This window comes from Triturus cristatus, chromosome 2_2 (genome assembly GCF_964204655.1).
Source record: "Triturus cristatus chromosome 2_2, aTriCri1.1, whole genome shotgun sequence".
Classification (NCBI taxonomy): domain Eukaryota; kingdom Metazoa; phylum Chordata; class Amphibia; order Caudata; family Salamandridae; genus Triturus; species Triturus cristatus.
Window position 1 is genome coordinate 1,193,276,706 of NC_140582.1, and position 15,677 is coordinate 1,193,292,382.

At 42.1% G+C, this 15,677-nt stretch overlaps 1 protein-coding gene across 1 annotated transcript in view; it reads right to left on the reverse strand.

Annotated features, from left to right (window-relative positions):
* Window positions 1–236: 236 nt before the first annotated feature.
* Window positions 237–15,677, reverse strand: part of LOC146863367 (uncharacterized) — a 214,722-nt gene continuing 199,281 nt past the window's right edge. The window contains exon 5 of the mRNA XM_085642799.1: window positions 237–1,893. Within this exon, the coding sequence (XP_085498925.1) occupies window positions 1,696–1,893 (198 nt within the window). The 3' untranslated portion in view covers window positions 237–1,695. The remainder of the gene's footprint in view (window positions 1,894–15,677) is intronic.

Sequence of the window (15,677 nt, forward strand, 5' to 3'; positions counted from 1 at the left end):
TGTCACCTGGAGGCTGTGGGGTATTGAATCTGTCTGCAAACAGAGATACTGCAAGGGAGGCTGTGGGAACTGTGTTTCATTTATCAATATGACGTCGACAAGCAGGCATCCACAATGGACTTCTTCCTCTTCAGAGACCAGCTTTTCATTGTAAACAGTAGTGATGTATAAACCTTATCACCTCATTTGACTTGTCAGAATAAAGCACACAAGGACAACAAAACTGAATCGTAGTCTGAAATTTGAATGGCATCAAAAGACACCTTATTTATTTGTCAACATCCAACCATATCCAACTGTTGTGTCTGGACATTAATTGTCTTTTAATAGCCCCCTATGAGAGACAACACATTTTCAATCTTCCCTTGCTAGCCGTCGTGTGCAGTTTCCAGCAAAAGTATGTGCTTTGTATACAATCATTTTGCAAGTGATCACTTAAATATATAGCTTGAGAATAAAAACACTAAGAAATAAAGCAATTAATTTAGTACCTAAAGCCAGCTGTCTAAATCCGCCACTAGGTGACAGTTAGGCAGCAGTTTACAAAGCATCATTAGTATTATGGTTGCATGTATTAATCATATTCTTTATACCAGGATCAGAGCGGGCCATTCTAAAAGGCTCAGGGACAAGCAGTATAAAACAGTGCAGAGAGTGTCCAGATGAGCACTGCAGAAGAAAGGCCCCATTTCACACGGCCCTAAGTGTTCATGGGGCCTATTATCAAGGACGGTGTTAAAATTATCGCCGCTTTAGTGGCAGGAAACTGCCGCTAAAAACGGCGATAATGGGCCTGATAATATGCCGCAGAGAATTCCAATAGAAGCCCATGTTCTGGTGTAAAGGTATCTTTGCATTTCCGTATTTGACAATTTGATGAATCTTAAGAAAAAGAAAGAGAACATCCGCATAAGAGCAGTGAAAACAATTAAAGGCCCCCAATCCATTTGAAATTCCAAATATGTTTGTAGGAAGAAGTACCACCATGTGTTAGGGTATAGTATTTTTTGTTACGGGAGACAGACAAAGATACCCTACTTAAGTAATATGTTTTATCTTTCTGCCATCCTAAAACACTGAGGTCTTTGTGGTTTTACAGTGAGTGTATGATGTGTATGCCTGCTCGGCATGGAATTTTTGAATATTAGAAATATTTTTTAAAATTATTTCTGAAGAAATAGTATTTGAGTTTTCAGCTGTTCATGTAGAAGGATTTCAATTTCCTTCTAGGCTGTAATAATCTGAAATGTATCATTTTTGTGTAGCTTTTGCTTTTCATGTTCGGAGTTGCTTCATACTACTTAAATTAGAAATAATTTCACGCTTTTGACAGGTTTGTCATGATCAAGGACGGTTCTTACAACAGTTTTGATAATTTATTGAGTACTAATTTTCACAGTGTATTAGTACCACCAATTAAACATAATGCATACTTATAGAAGTTGGCTTTCCTTGTCATTAGGGACCAGGAACCCCCGCCTCCTCCCCTGCTCGGAAGTTTAGGTATTGGACTGGAGTGGAAAGCTGTGCATGGGGTTTTCTTTTCTGTCTACCTGGTTAACTGGTACGCATATTTAGTTGCTGCAAGCAGCATGCATGTAAGCTTTTCAATTAGCATGTTTGCCTCATAATATTGATGAGATGTTTCCAGTCGCACAAACAGGTGATTGGTAATCGATGGAGGCTGTATCTTCTTCACAGGTCCTCTTGGCGGATGCTCAAGTTGAAAAAGGAGGCCCCCTTCCAGACGCCGGAGATGGTGGTTTTATATCCAAACACCGTCTTGACCTCAGCTGTGTAGGGGACATCAATAACAGCCTTCTTGACAACTGCTTTTAGGCGGACAGCTTTTCCAGCTGGGATTTCGAAGTTTGTTGACATTTTGTAGTGTGTCTGAAAAGAACAAGAAAACCATGGGCTCAAACAGAACACACAGGTTGTTTTGGGTTTTTAAGTAGGATCAGCAGGTAGTACATTTATTGTCATTACTATTACTATAATCACTTCAGGAAACATTTTGTATTCACCAAATACAGCATCTTTGTATTGGAAGCGTCATTAATCTCCAGTCTGTGTTGATAAATCATCTCCGAGATGTACCCATTGGGCCGCCTGTTCTTTCAAAGTACCAGGAGGCGCTTTAGGGATCTCCTTCATTTTTGACTGGAGAATTTGGCTGTGAATATCATTTCTCAAACAATTGGTAAGTATGAATTTATCGCAAAGCACTGTCTCTACTTCCATTCAGCTCCTGGACACCCCTTTACTGATTGTCAATCACCTCGAGCCCTGATTCAAGGATCTCTATCAGAACAAGTGTAGAAAAGGTTCAATTTTGCACCAATCACTAAGGCTTTAAGTCCCTGGGGTTGAGGTATCTCTGCTCTAATCATTCCTCAGAGGGCACTAATTGAACCCAAATGGTGAAGACCACACCCCGGACAGCGCTTGAGTGATCAGAGGAGCCTCACAGGATTTGATACTGGCTCCTACCCTTTTCAGTTTGTGCACAGGGCTTTTGTGCTTGATCTTAAAAGCTTGAAAAGTGTCAGCCCACCAGTATGATGATAGAGGTTAGTCTTGTCCCCACCTGAGGAAAATCCAAGAGCAGCACCCCTTACTCCTTAATACATAATTCACCCTTTTCTTAATTTTGTATGGTGCAAATTATGTTTTAAAGAAAGACTGTGGCCCTGATTACAAGAGGGTCGTTATATCCTGACCATTCCTTAAACCTCCTGTTTGCATATAGGTTGGAATTATGGGTTGAGTCTTATATAACGCATCCAATGGTTATTGGATGTATAAAATACCTTAACCTCCGTTAAATGTCGACACCTACTTAACCTGTCAAAATAAAACAGGGGAAAACATACGGTATTTACTGTTCCATGTGGATTCTGGTGTGTTAAACACCAAAATCAATGTTATTCCCCAAAAACCCACAAGAGGTGCCATTTATCTCTAATGACCCCATGGTATTATTTTACAGGTGTGCTAAATACCACCTATTCTAGTAATCAGGCCCTGAGTGGTTTATCTTGAGATGGGAATCCAATGAATACAGACAAGAATGAGGCAAACAACAGAAAAATATTAAGATGGAATTATGAGCTTGACAGTGATCATGGTGGACAACGTTTTTGAAGCTGTCAGATGCTCCACCAGAAGAGGACCTTTTTGTGCTCAATGGATCACATAAAAGTAGATGAGAGCGGGTGGCAGAGCAGCTCATGCCCCTTGAAACATGTTGAACTAAAAATGGGCTGTGCTGAAAGAGATGCTTTCAAAGAGAAAAGAAAGTTATTTAGTCCCAAGTGAGGCAGCAAGGGACAGCTGGAATCATTGTGAGGAGGGTGGCCGCTGATGTCCAGACACCAAAATCAATGATTGCCACTACTAAATGCCACTTAGAGGGCATCTGGTCATCTTATCTTATTTTTGCACTGCAGCCTTGGGTGGTGAATTCCATGGCTCTGAACTGGCAACAAGGGTACCAAGGATGCTGTAAGTTGAAAGTTGAACATCCCCCATCTAACTCAACATTCTCGCCTACCCTCTGCCTGTGAATGACCACTTTGAGTGCATTGTCCATGCCAATTAGTCCAAAACAACAGTAATATGATATACCCAAAAGATTACTCTCTTCGCGGCAGTCATCTTGGAATGGGATTTCACTTTCGCCGTATTGTCCATCTCGCCAAGAGGCATCAAAAGAATGTCCATTAAAAATGCCTGTGAATCCAGAAGCCTGCTAGCCCAGTAAATAACCAGGCAGGACATTTAAAATTGACACTGATATACATAACATGGGAATAATCTGAAGTGATACTGGCATGCAACACCTTGCTATGGGTGAACCCCAGGCTAGGGGTGAACATGATTTTGACCAAACAGCCATAACTGCATGAATCAAGGCATCCCTGAAAGGCAATAAGGGTCTGTGGTCAATTGCCCATATCCCAAAATGTTGATAGGAGTTTAGCTTCAGTCTCCACTTCTTCCATAGGAAGCACCAAAGGTGAACCCTGGATGTTTTCCTGAGAGGTATCCACACATAGTCTCGGTCATCATGTTGGGCATGTTTGAAGCATTAACCTCATCTGAATCCACCTCAAAATTGTTCTCCATCTTCCAAAAGCATTGCTGCCAAAACAGGGGGACTGTAGTGGAGATTGCATAATCCCATCATACGTTTTGGTACTTAAATCTTTAAAGAAGGGTGGGCTCTAGCTAAATCTATTTATGGAGCTGAAGCCAACACAATCACAGCTGTGCTAAAGAGGACCAACAAGGCTTGCCACAACATCTGTGTAGTAGTGGATGGCATATAGGGGTGGAGGCACAGCCTGGCATTGGTGGCGAAGAAGGCTGACTCATCTTGGGTCACAACGTGTGAGTAGAGGGCCCATTGTGCAAATCTACATGAAGGCCTGACTGGGAGGAACTTAATTAGCTGCAACCTGTCCTTCTTGAAGGATACAATTTGCTGGGTAGTCAATAATGGTTTAGAAAACCTGGGGTGCATTGGTTCTAATGTTAGAACTGGATCCGGGTCAGAAACCAAGAACAGTGTAATGTGCCAAGACCGCTGATTGTATGATCTCAGCTTGAATTGGGAGCTCTAGATCATGGATGAGCTGTAGTCTCCCTTATGTTTCTTCCTTGACTTTTCTTTGGAATTGTCTGCAACACAGAGCTTGGTCTCCCTGTTCCTGATGGTCTTTGGGTTAATCAAGAAACACTTATTAAACAACTAGCAGTCATGCTTGGTTCTGGGTCACCATAAACAAATGTCATGTAAGTAAGTCAGCTACATCTGCTTCCTAGGCATGTGGTACAGCTCAAAAGAATAAGGAAATTCACTGAAAACCCAAATTGATATAAGTCAGACTCCAGAACTGCACCTTCTTGCACAGAAAAAGGGAAACTGTCATCAGCACAAAGGGGTGGCAAATTTTGTTTGGCACCAGAAGTGGACTGCAACATATAGGCATGCATGGGCTATTGCAAAATATTCTTGATCTAGTCTAGCACCTCGGAAGATGTTCAAGATGAGGAATCTGCCGTTAGGTGTATTGGGGGTTTCAGAAAACAAATGGATATCGTTTAAGAATGATGTAGTTGACCAGTTAAACCATATTCCTGACTTTGGGCCAGAGTTATGGAATACATGCAACATACAGATTTAGCTGGCGAACTGACGTAGATGGGATAATGCTCTGATTTTTGGTGTTCTGGAGAAGGCTGAGATTGATAGCTTTAGTTACTGTTATGTCTTGGTTTTTGATCCTAACATCCTTGATGAACTTTCACTCAATACATAATAATTATACTTTCTGACAATGATATCAATAACATGATGCAGTCCCTAGTAACCTCTGTCCAAGAATTGATGGAATTGGAGTTCTCTTGAATTCAAGAGAATACATACGGTTTGGTCTCTTCTGGCTACCCAGAAGGACACACCATGCCTAGTGATATCTTGCATTTTGAAGATAGAGTAGGCCCATCAGATCATCCTGGATGCCAAGAAACACTGGGGCATATTTACAAAAGAAATGACGGAGCGCAGCATCAGCCATGTTGGCTTAACGCCATGCTCGGCCACTTCTGAAGCTCAGGGCTGCACCATATTTACAAGAATATGGTGCCGCCCTGTGTTTCTCCCTACACTGGAGCTAAATTTAGTAGCCTAGGGCCAGCGCAGGCACCCTTGCACTATAGTGGCATTTTGTAACTTCTATGTGTGCTGCTTTGTGCAGCACACATAGAAGTTGCAACTCGTCATTTTTTTCAAATGATTTTTTATGTGCACCTTCCTGCACATAAACAATCAATGGCATTTTGCTGTTTCTATGTGTGCTGCACAACACAGCACCCATAGAAACAGCAAAAACGAGGAGAAATAAAGGATTTCTCCTCATTTCGCCAGGGGAAGACTTCACTCAAAACAACATTAAGATGAAGACCAAAATTGCTTTCATATTATCCTCAGAAATCATAATGACTCTCGCTCCTGTGCAAACTCTAAAATTACCGTTCTTCATAGATTTGATGCAATATCTTACAAAGCCAGACCATCCTATTGAATTTCCTAAATGTGTGTTACCCCCCCCCCCCCCCAAACCTGCAGCAAGTGATTGTGCCATTTTTCCAATTGGAAAATGACCACTTTCAGTTTTTCATCCATTCCTTTAAATGTTATCCCTTTTCCCAATGCCATTTATTTCATGAGAATGCAGAGCTCTTAATTCCTACACAAATGTTTTAAAGTGTTTCATGGTCTTTTCTCAGAAACAAAGCTACCTCAAGAGTTACAATACGGGTAACTTACAATCTTCTTGTATCTTTTCTTGCTTGCTCTCATCAAGACCAGACCTTTAATGCCGGTCATAATCTAGAGTTTCAAATTGGCAAGTTGCTGCTTTGGTCTTTAACACCACTAGATAATATTCTATGTTTTCACCTATTTAATGTTTCAGTGAAAAAAACTTATACTGTTCCATCAGTGTATTACTTTTCTCGCCAGCAACTTGGCGGCACTCTGCAGAAGTAACAAGGTGTCAGAGTCCAATCTCATGTTCAGCTACTAGTTTTAAACACCGAGAAAAGAATGTCATGTATTCCAGAAATAAAAAATATCCGCAGTTGAAAAGATCTTACCGATGCAGCAGATTGCTGACTCGAGTCCTCATCAAACAGTGGCAGTATCAGCAAAGCGAGAATTCCAAGATGGCCGCCCGCCGCTTAAACAAAGAAATGCGGTCTAGTCTTCAAGCGACAAACAATTCGAAGAGTGCGCGCGGATCCAGCGTTCGTTGCACTTCAACTGACTCACCAGAGGAGATGGCAGTGTCTCAACCCAGCAGCGTTCTGAAGCGAGATTCCAGTCAGAAGATAGTGTCCTTTTCTTGCTATTGAGCATTCGTTTGACCGCCGAGTAAGCAGCTCCAGAGACTAGTGTTCCGTCTTCGACTAAGGTATTTTCTGACTAGCGTCTTCCTGAGAGATACTTCTAAGGTCTTCACAAGAGTCGAGCAAATTATGAAGAAGGCGTTTTAGTCAAGACCTAGAGTGAGTAGAAATCTGTAACTTAATTCGTAATTCTCGGAGGATAAGAACTAAAGATACAAGGTTGGCTTATTAAGAATATAAGGACAGTACACTTCAATTTCTCTGCGAATATTCCTAGACTGTACAGTTTAATTTCCTAAAAGTTTGCAGCCAAGAATTCAGGTCAATAAAACTTCGAGCTACTTTCTATATATATATATATATAGCAACCAACTTTTGAGGATAAGAACTACTAATTACAAGAACTTAAAAGACTTTTCAAACTCAACTGCATGGCTATATTACCAAGTCATTTCTGGGAAACTCCCCGGAAAATATAATTAGCCATTTTTTCTTCATCTTCTTCGGAATACATAGGGAGAGGTTATTCCTCATAAAATTCACAGGTGAATAATTATTTGACTAATTAAATTAGCAATATATTTAGAGAAAATCTTGTGAGAGTATTGAAATCTAGTTGGTCCCTATTAATGATATGTACTATCTCTTATAGGTGCATACTGAGAATCCTCCCAGAAAGATTAGAAGAGGAGAACAGGACGCACTAGTGAGGAGTCTCTCTTTTATCCCAAACCCCTTTCCCCCCTTGTAATTCTTGAGACTGTAGTTAGTCAGTCTTGGGCGTTTCAGAGAGGGACTGGAGTATTATCATCTGCCAGTTGGAAATCGAATCTCAGGTACCTTTGATCTGACAGATTGAAGTGCCGTAAAAAAAAAAAACTTTCAATTGGGAAGACTTGATTTCCTCCTGAGTAAAAATGGTCGAAGGTTTTGACTTAAAGACCCTAACGACAATACTAGAGGGAATGCAAAAACAATTGAATGATTCTGTAGAAGAAAATAAAGTGTTGAGGGAGGAGTTAAGGAGATCCCACGTAGAGTCTTTACAAATTAAACAAAGGGTAGAAGAATTAACATTATCTGCAGGCTATCAGTCCTCAAGAGGCCCTACCATTACAAGTGAATCTCAAGCATCTGGGTTATCCACACAAGTCATACATGCTGTCTCTCCAATTATTCCTTTGGCTCAACCAGAACGTTTTTTGTGGAGACCCAAACAAGACACAAATCTTTCTCACACAATGTTCTCTGCATTTCTTGTGTAGGCCAGTTATCTTTGCAGAAGACCAATGAAAGGTGGCATTCATATTGTCGTATCTAACGGGTGATGCAGCTGCTTGGTCTATGTCCATAGTTTCAAGTGATGATTCAATATTATATAATTACCAAGAGTTCAAAACCGAATTTCTGAGAATTTTCGATCGTAGAATAGCTTCTCAAGCTACGGATAACGAATTGCTGGATCTTCGGCAGGGAAACAGAGATTTAGTGGCCTACATCGCTCAATTTAATAAGCTCATAGTTGAAACTAATTGGCCCAATGAAAAGAGAGCTGCAATTTTTTACCGCGGATTAAAGGACGAGTTGAAGGATGCGGTGGCGCAAATTCCTAAGAGACCATCTGAAATTTCCGAACTAATTGACTTGGTACTTCAGATAGATCATCGGCAATATGAAAGAAGATCTGAGAAGAGGAGCGATTACCGATCTTTCCCACCCCGTTTTGATAGGATCAAGAATGAGAATCACAAGACTTCAGAAAGCCCTTCCAATGAAGAACCTATGCAAATTGGAACTATCCGTGGTCCACTTTCAAAAGAAGAGAAAGACAAAAGAAGAATAAACCTATTGTGCCTGTATTGTGGAGCTTCGGGACATTTTGTCAAAGAATGTCCCAAGAGACCTAAGAGTGGTCCATTGGTAAATGGCAGGCTCCATCAGTAGAAGGGGTTGCTCTGATGGAAGCTAAAGATAAGTCAACTCCGACGACTCAGCAGGTGGCTAACACCTTACAATCAGCTGCTCCTCAAGTGATTATATCGCTCACAGTCAAATTTCAAGATAAAGAAATTCCAGAGGTCTCAGTGATGATCGTCTCGGGAGTGACAGGCAATTTCTGCGATATCAATTATGCCAAGAGTCTGGGGATTCAATTTGTCAAGAAGAAGATCTTGGAGACAGTTAGGGCGGTGGATGGTACTAATCTGTCTTCGGGCCCGATAACTCATGAAACCGAGCCTTTGTTCTTGCGAGGATTGAATGGCCACAGGGAATGGATCATCTTTAGTTTAATAGACGCTCCTCAATTGCAACTTATTCTAGGATTGCCTTGGCTCACAGAGCATAATCCACAAATTAACTGGAGTATGAGAACCATCCAAATGAATTCAGATTATTGTCAAGCAAATTGCTTCCATGAGAAAACGGAGAATTCAGAAGCTACGCAAACAAGCTGTTTGGCAGCCAATCCAAAAATCATCTGTACAACCAAAACTGAAGAAATTCCAATGGAATATCAAGATTTGGCCATGGTCTTTGATAAAAGAGAAGCAGAGAAATTGCCCCCACACAGGCCATACGATTGTAAAATTAAATTAGAGGCAGGAGCAGTTTTACCTTGCAGCTGAGTGTATGCACTAACAGAAGCTGAGAATCTACATTTGAGAGAGTACTTGGATCAGTATTTAGCCAATGGATTTGTGCGACCATCAAAGTCCTCGGTCTCATCTCCTCTATTTTTCATCCCTAAGAAGAATGGCGAACTTCGCACGTGCATCGATTATAGAGCACTAAATCAAGTAACAGTCAAGAATCGATACCCATTACCACTAATCTCTGAAATGGTGGATCAAGTAAAAGACGCCAACATTTTTACGAAATTGGATTTAAGAGGAGCTTACCATTTAGTTCGAGTAGCTCAAGGGGACGAGTGGAAAACAGCATTCAGGACCCGGTATGGATTGTTTGAATACCAGGTGATGCCTTGTGGACTCTGCAACGCCCCGGCAGCGTTCCAACATTTTGTGAACGACCTGCTTCGGGAATTCTTGGACATATTTGCAGTAGTCTATATTGATGACATTCTAATTTTTTCAAAAGATGAGAGTGAACATGTAACTCATGTAAGAACAATTCTTAAGAAACTGCTTGAAAACCATTTGTACGTAAAACTTGAGAAATGTGTTTTTCATGTCCCACAAGTGGAATTCCTGGGATATGTTTTGTCATCAAGAGGAGTTAGTATGGATCCCACAAAGGTTAGAGCGGTGCAAGAGTGGCCATCCCCTAGAAATGTGAAAGAAATTCAGAGCTTTTTGGGGTTCGCGAACTTCTATCGAAGATTTATTTCAAATTTTTTAGCCAAGGTCAGTCCCATCACTCGCCTCTTAAAGAAAGGAGTCAAATTTGAATGGACCGCAGATGCAGAATCAGCTTTTAAATTTTTAAAGCAATCTTTCATCACTGCTCCAATTTTGTTACATGCTAATGCAGAAGAACCTTATTTTGTGGAGGCCGATGCATCGGATTCAGCGATTGGAGGAATCCTCTCTCAGAGGCACAAAGACACTGGCCAATTACACCCCGTAGCCTTTTATTCTAGAAAGCTCACAACTGCTGAGATCAACTACTCGATTGCAGACAAAGAACTATTGGCAGTTAAAGACGCATTCCTAGAATGGAGGCATTATTTGATGGGAGCTCGTCACAAAATTACGGTGTACACAGATCATAGAAATCTGCAATTTTTGAAGTCAGCTAGAACCTTAACCGCACGACAGTTGAGATGGTCACTATATTTTGCGGATTATGATTTTTTAATTACTTATCGTCCTGGTGCAGCAAATGGGAAGGTTTTTATTACTGAGCACAGTTTATCAAAATCCATGATTATTCTATAACTGTCCCCGTCAGGTAGTGAACAGGAATTGATTAATTCAGAATGGTTGTTTTTCACACTATCAAGTATGGCCCCACAATCAATTCCCCTCCATTTTAAACGAAGGCCATCACCAGATGGTATAATGTCTCTGGCGCCATTTAAATTGACAAATACCGGGCTGGGGCCTAAGTGTAAGATGGTTACAAGGGGATTATGATCTCCAAATAGTGTCTCTACTACTTTAGAGTCTATTACACGGTCTGTTAGGTAGGGGGATGTAAAGATAAAATCAATGGTTGAGCAAGAATCCCTACCTCTGAACGTGGGGGCGCTAGCCATCCTAGGGGTTTGGCTTGCTTCCATAACATTGCTGAGGGTGTATTCACTTAGCATATTGACTAATTCAATGCCTCTGCGTTCTGCTGGGTCTTGGTGGTTTTTATCCACAAGCCAGTGCTTTTTCATGATTTTGGCGTTAAAATCTCCTCCAATTAAAATCCCTGACTCCTCTTCTAGACCTATATTTGATTCAAGGTGTCGTAAAGTGTTGGAAAGTGCTGTGTAATTCCTATTCGGTATAGAATAAAAATCATTGTTATAAAAATTAATTGAATAAATCTTGGTCTTTCGCTTATATTCAAGGACTTGAATATTTGGATTCCCTTCTGACAGGTCCTTAATAGTGCCGCCTGCCAATATCCTAATTCTAATGAAAAGGCCTCCTACTGCACGCCCAAAAACAGGTTTGGATGCAGTTATACTAAAGCAATGGTAGCCCTCTAAGTGCAAATTTTCCACTGCCCACGTCTCTTGGAACATGACGATGTCGTTACCATCCAATAACTGTATCCATTGTGGGTCTAACAGTCTTGATTTAAGTCCAGCAACATTCCAGCTAAGAATTGATAAATCAAAGCCGCGGGTAGGGCCCAGGGGTTTATCCTCTGCACTCTGTTTAGGTTGGGTTGGTAAAGATATTTTGTCCTCACGTATGACTAGTGGTGGGGCAATAACTTCCTGTGCGGGCATTGGCTTAGTAGTGTCAGTCTGTATTAGGAATATATATTCCCCAATGGCATCAACCACCTCTGTTCGTTCAGTATTACTTACAATATTCCCCAGTCAATCCTGGTCTTCTAGGTTTGAAAAAGCATAATCAAACCGATTGTAGGTTGGGATATTGTACGTATACCTTGGCTCATTGTGGGTCATGTTAGGGGTTTGAATGGTCCTTACATAGAGCCTATCCTTTGGAATGTACTGGGGTGCAGTGGGAAATAATTGCTGGCCAATCCTGAAATCAGAGTTATGGTCCTGGTGGTACAGTCGACCATCATTCCTAATGTTAAAATTTAAGTTCGTATGAAATCCTAAATGATCAGTCCCAGAATTAGGATTAAAATCTATTAGGTGCCTATAGAAATATCCTAGAGGAAGGAGGGTGGTGTTATATTCCCGTCGTGAGGGCTGTGGGGCTTTAGCAAGCGTGGAATGTGCCCATTGCGGGGACCTAAAATTAATGATTATACAGTCTCCCTCAAACATTTTTCTTAACGGGCCCACCCAACCCACTCTTTGGGTATGAATAATCTCCCCTGCACCTTCCATTGGGAAATGGCAATTTCTGGATAGCCAGTTGAGTGTCCTGTTTTTAAGAGTTGTGAAATTTTCCTCTTGGTCCTTTCTTAATTTGGGCACGTTAGCTAGGACCAATATATAGGCTCCACATTCAGGGGGCAAGCTAATACGGGCCGGAATCTGTCTTGTGTTAATTAATGTAGGTTGATTCGGCTTATCTGGGGGGAGGGTTAGGCAGTTTCGATTATTGGTGCTATCTTGTCTGGGTTGTGCCTTTGTATTTTTAGTGCCTTCAAGAGTAACAGTCTTAGTCAGGTTTGATTTAGGTGCCCCTGTAACCAAGGATTCCGCATTGGATGGATTATTGCTAGTACTTGGTTTTGGTAAGGGTGGGGGCAAAAGGGCGTTTGTGTGAACTTTATTTGTGTTAACCACGATTGATTAAGACTCATTTACAATAATTGCCCCCGAGTCCGGTATGAGTTTGTGAATACGCCCTGTGCCCAATTTTGCTACATGCTCATCCAACGCAATCAACTTCTTTTCTATGTTCAAGACTTGTTGATTTAAGGGCCCTAAAAGGGTAGTTATCAATATCTCCATTCTGCCCCAGAAACCCTCATCACCTGACGCTATGTTGGTTTCTATAATTGGAGGGACTGTCTTGCCAGTTTGACCATCCCCCTTACCCTTATTTTGCTCTAAGGGGGCAATAATTCTTCGAGATTGGATATTCCCGACTTTATGTTTATTTGGTGCTGGCTCTATATGTTTTCGTTTAGCCTTGGCCTTTTGCCTCTTGGCTTTCTGCCCCCTAGTTTGCATAGGTACACTGATACTCTTGTCCCCATCTACGACCAGTATATCAAGGTCGTGATATGAACCTACCCCCTCCGAACATAGTTGGTTATCAACTGGGGATGGCAAGAGGTCAGAGCCCTTATTCGTACTTGACCTTAACATGATAGGGGTCGACGAAAGCCTGGTTGCCATAGATAAATGACCTTGAGGGGCTACATCCTCAGTAGTGCAAATCACATTATTGGCTGCACCAGGGAGCCCCGCATAAGATGTAGCAAGTAGGGACTCCAGGGAGTTTTCTTGGTGCATTAATAAGGGCAAACTTGGTGGAAGCGATAGGCGCCTTTCAGTGTTTTGAATAGCCGTGGCGACAACGCTGATGGTCTTTTGTAGCATTATGGCTGTCAGGCTAGGCAGTGGGGTAGTAGGAGTTGTGGAAGGCAGTTTATGTTTAGCATTTCTTCTAGGCACAACTTGTATCTTTTTACCCATTGTCAATAGTTGGGCAGATAGGCAACAGAGCTAAACAACAAAGTCCAAAGTACCTGTGGGCTTGGGGCGTTAGAGGGGGGGCCCAGCCCTGCCTCTTCCTGGCACTGACGGGCAAGGACGGGCCCGCCCTTGGCCCGGGCTTCGACCGGGCGCTGCCCGCGCGCGTCCCGCGCTGCGGGAGGCTGCTGGGGGCTTTATGCGCCTGCGGGCGCTCTCTCATCCGCGTCACAGCGGCGACCGTTGGGGCGTCTGGGAAGTGGAGTCCCTCGATGTCCGTTGCCCTCACGGCGGCGTTGGAAGATGCCAGGTGTCTCACCCCCTGCTTCTGGTCACAGCGCCCGTGTCACTAAACGAACCAACAAAGCGTCCGCGCTGCGGGAGGCTGCTGGGGGCTTTATGCGCCTGTGGGCGCTCTCTCATCCGCGTCACAGCGGCGACCGTTGGGGCGTCTGGGAAGTGGTGTCCCTCGATGTCCGTTGCCCTCACTGCAGCGTTGGAAGATGCCAGGTGTCTCACCCCCTGCTTCTGGTCACAGCGTCCGTGTCACTAAACGAACCAACAAAGCGTCCCGCGCTGTGGGAGGCTGCTGGGGGCTTTATGCGCCTGCGAGCGCTCTCTCATCCGCGTCACAGCGGCGACCGTTGGGGCGTCTGGGAAGTGGAGTCCCTCGATGTCCATTGCCCTCACGGCGGCGTTGGAAGATGCCAGGTGTCTCAACCCCTGCTTCTGGTCACAGCGTCCGTGTCACTAAACGAACCAACAACCTGCTGTGTTACCAACACTATTACTAACATATCAGATAGTGAGGCAAATTCCATCATTACTGACCATCTTGGATAGAGTGGTCTGAGGAAGACATTTCACTATTAAATCAATTAGAAACTCCGTCTCTAACCTACCGTCTGGCTCTAGATTTAATACACACATTTTAACAGATAGCAAATTAAATCTTCCAAAGCATAAGGCTTCAGGAAAGGATACTTACTCATCAGAATGGTAACAATTCTTTGTGTCAGACTTATAGCCTCATTAACAGTTATTCAACTATATTCTCATAGGAGAAAGGTACTATCATCCTTTCATTAAGGAATTGTAATATGTTTTCTAAAGAAAGTGTAAGAGCCAACAAATCAACGGGGCCGATTCACAGAACTAACTTAAGACAAAATCCTAAACTTACTACTTTTGGTATTCACAGAAGTTAGGATTTTGTCTTAAGACAAACTTAAGACAAAATCCTAACTTAAGTCTGTCTTAAGTCTGTCTTAAGTCTGTCTTAAGTCTGTCTTAAGTTTGTCTTAAGTCTGTCTTAAGTTTGTCTTAAGTCTGTCTTAAGTCTGTCTTAAGTCTGTCTTAAGTTTGTCTTAAGACAAACTTAAGACAAAATCCTAACTTCTGTGAATACCAAAAGTAGTAAGTTTAGGATTTTGTCTTAAGTTAGTTCTGTGAATTGGGCCCTAAATGTTTACCACCTACAACCTACTGATTTTACCTTCGAAAATTAATATCTACACTTGAGTATGATGGATTTTTGCCTTGTTTTATTGAGATAAATATTGACTATTTTTCTAACCTGGGATGGACTCATTTTGAGGTGTTTTCACTGTGTTACTGTGTGTGTATGTACAAATGCTTTACACATTGCCTCTGATCTAGACTTGACTGCTTGTGCCAAGTTACCAAGGGGGTGAGCCGGGGTTATTGTAGCTGTGTAATCCCCTTACCCTGACTAGAGTGAGGGTACCTACTTGGACAGGGTGCAAACTACTGCCAAATAGTGACCCTCATTTCTAATAAAGGGTAGGAGCCAACAAATCTAAGTGTGTACCACCCTATAACCTTGAGGAACACAGGCTATCCAAATTATTTGCCATTCAAATAGGTGCAGTAATCTCCCAATTTACACATAATGATCAACATTGATTTTCTGCAGGATGCCAACTGTTTGCAATCATTTTTGATAGAGGCAATAGTTAATTTTTATCTACTAAAGACTCAAGAAGCTCCT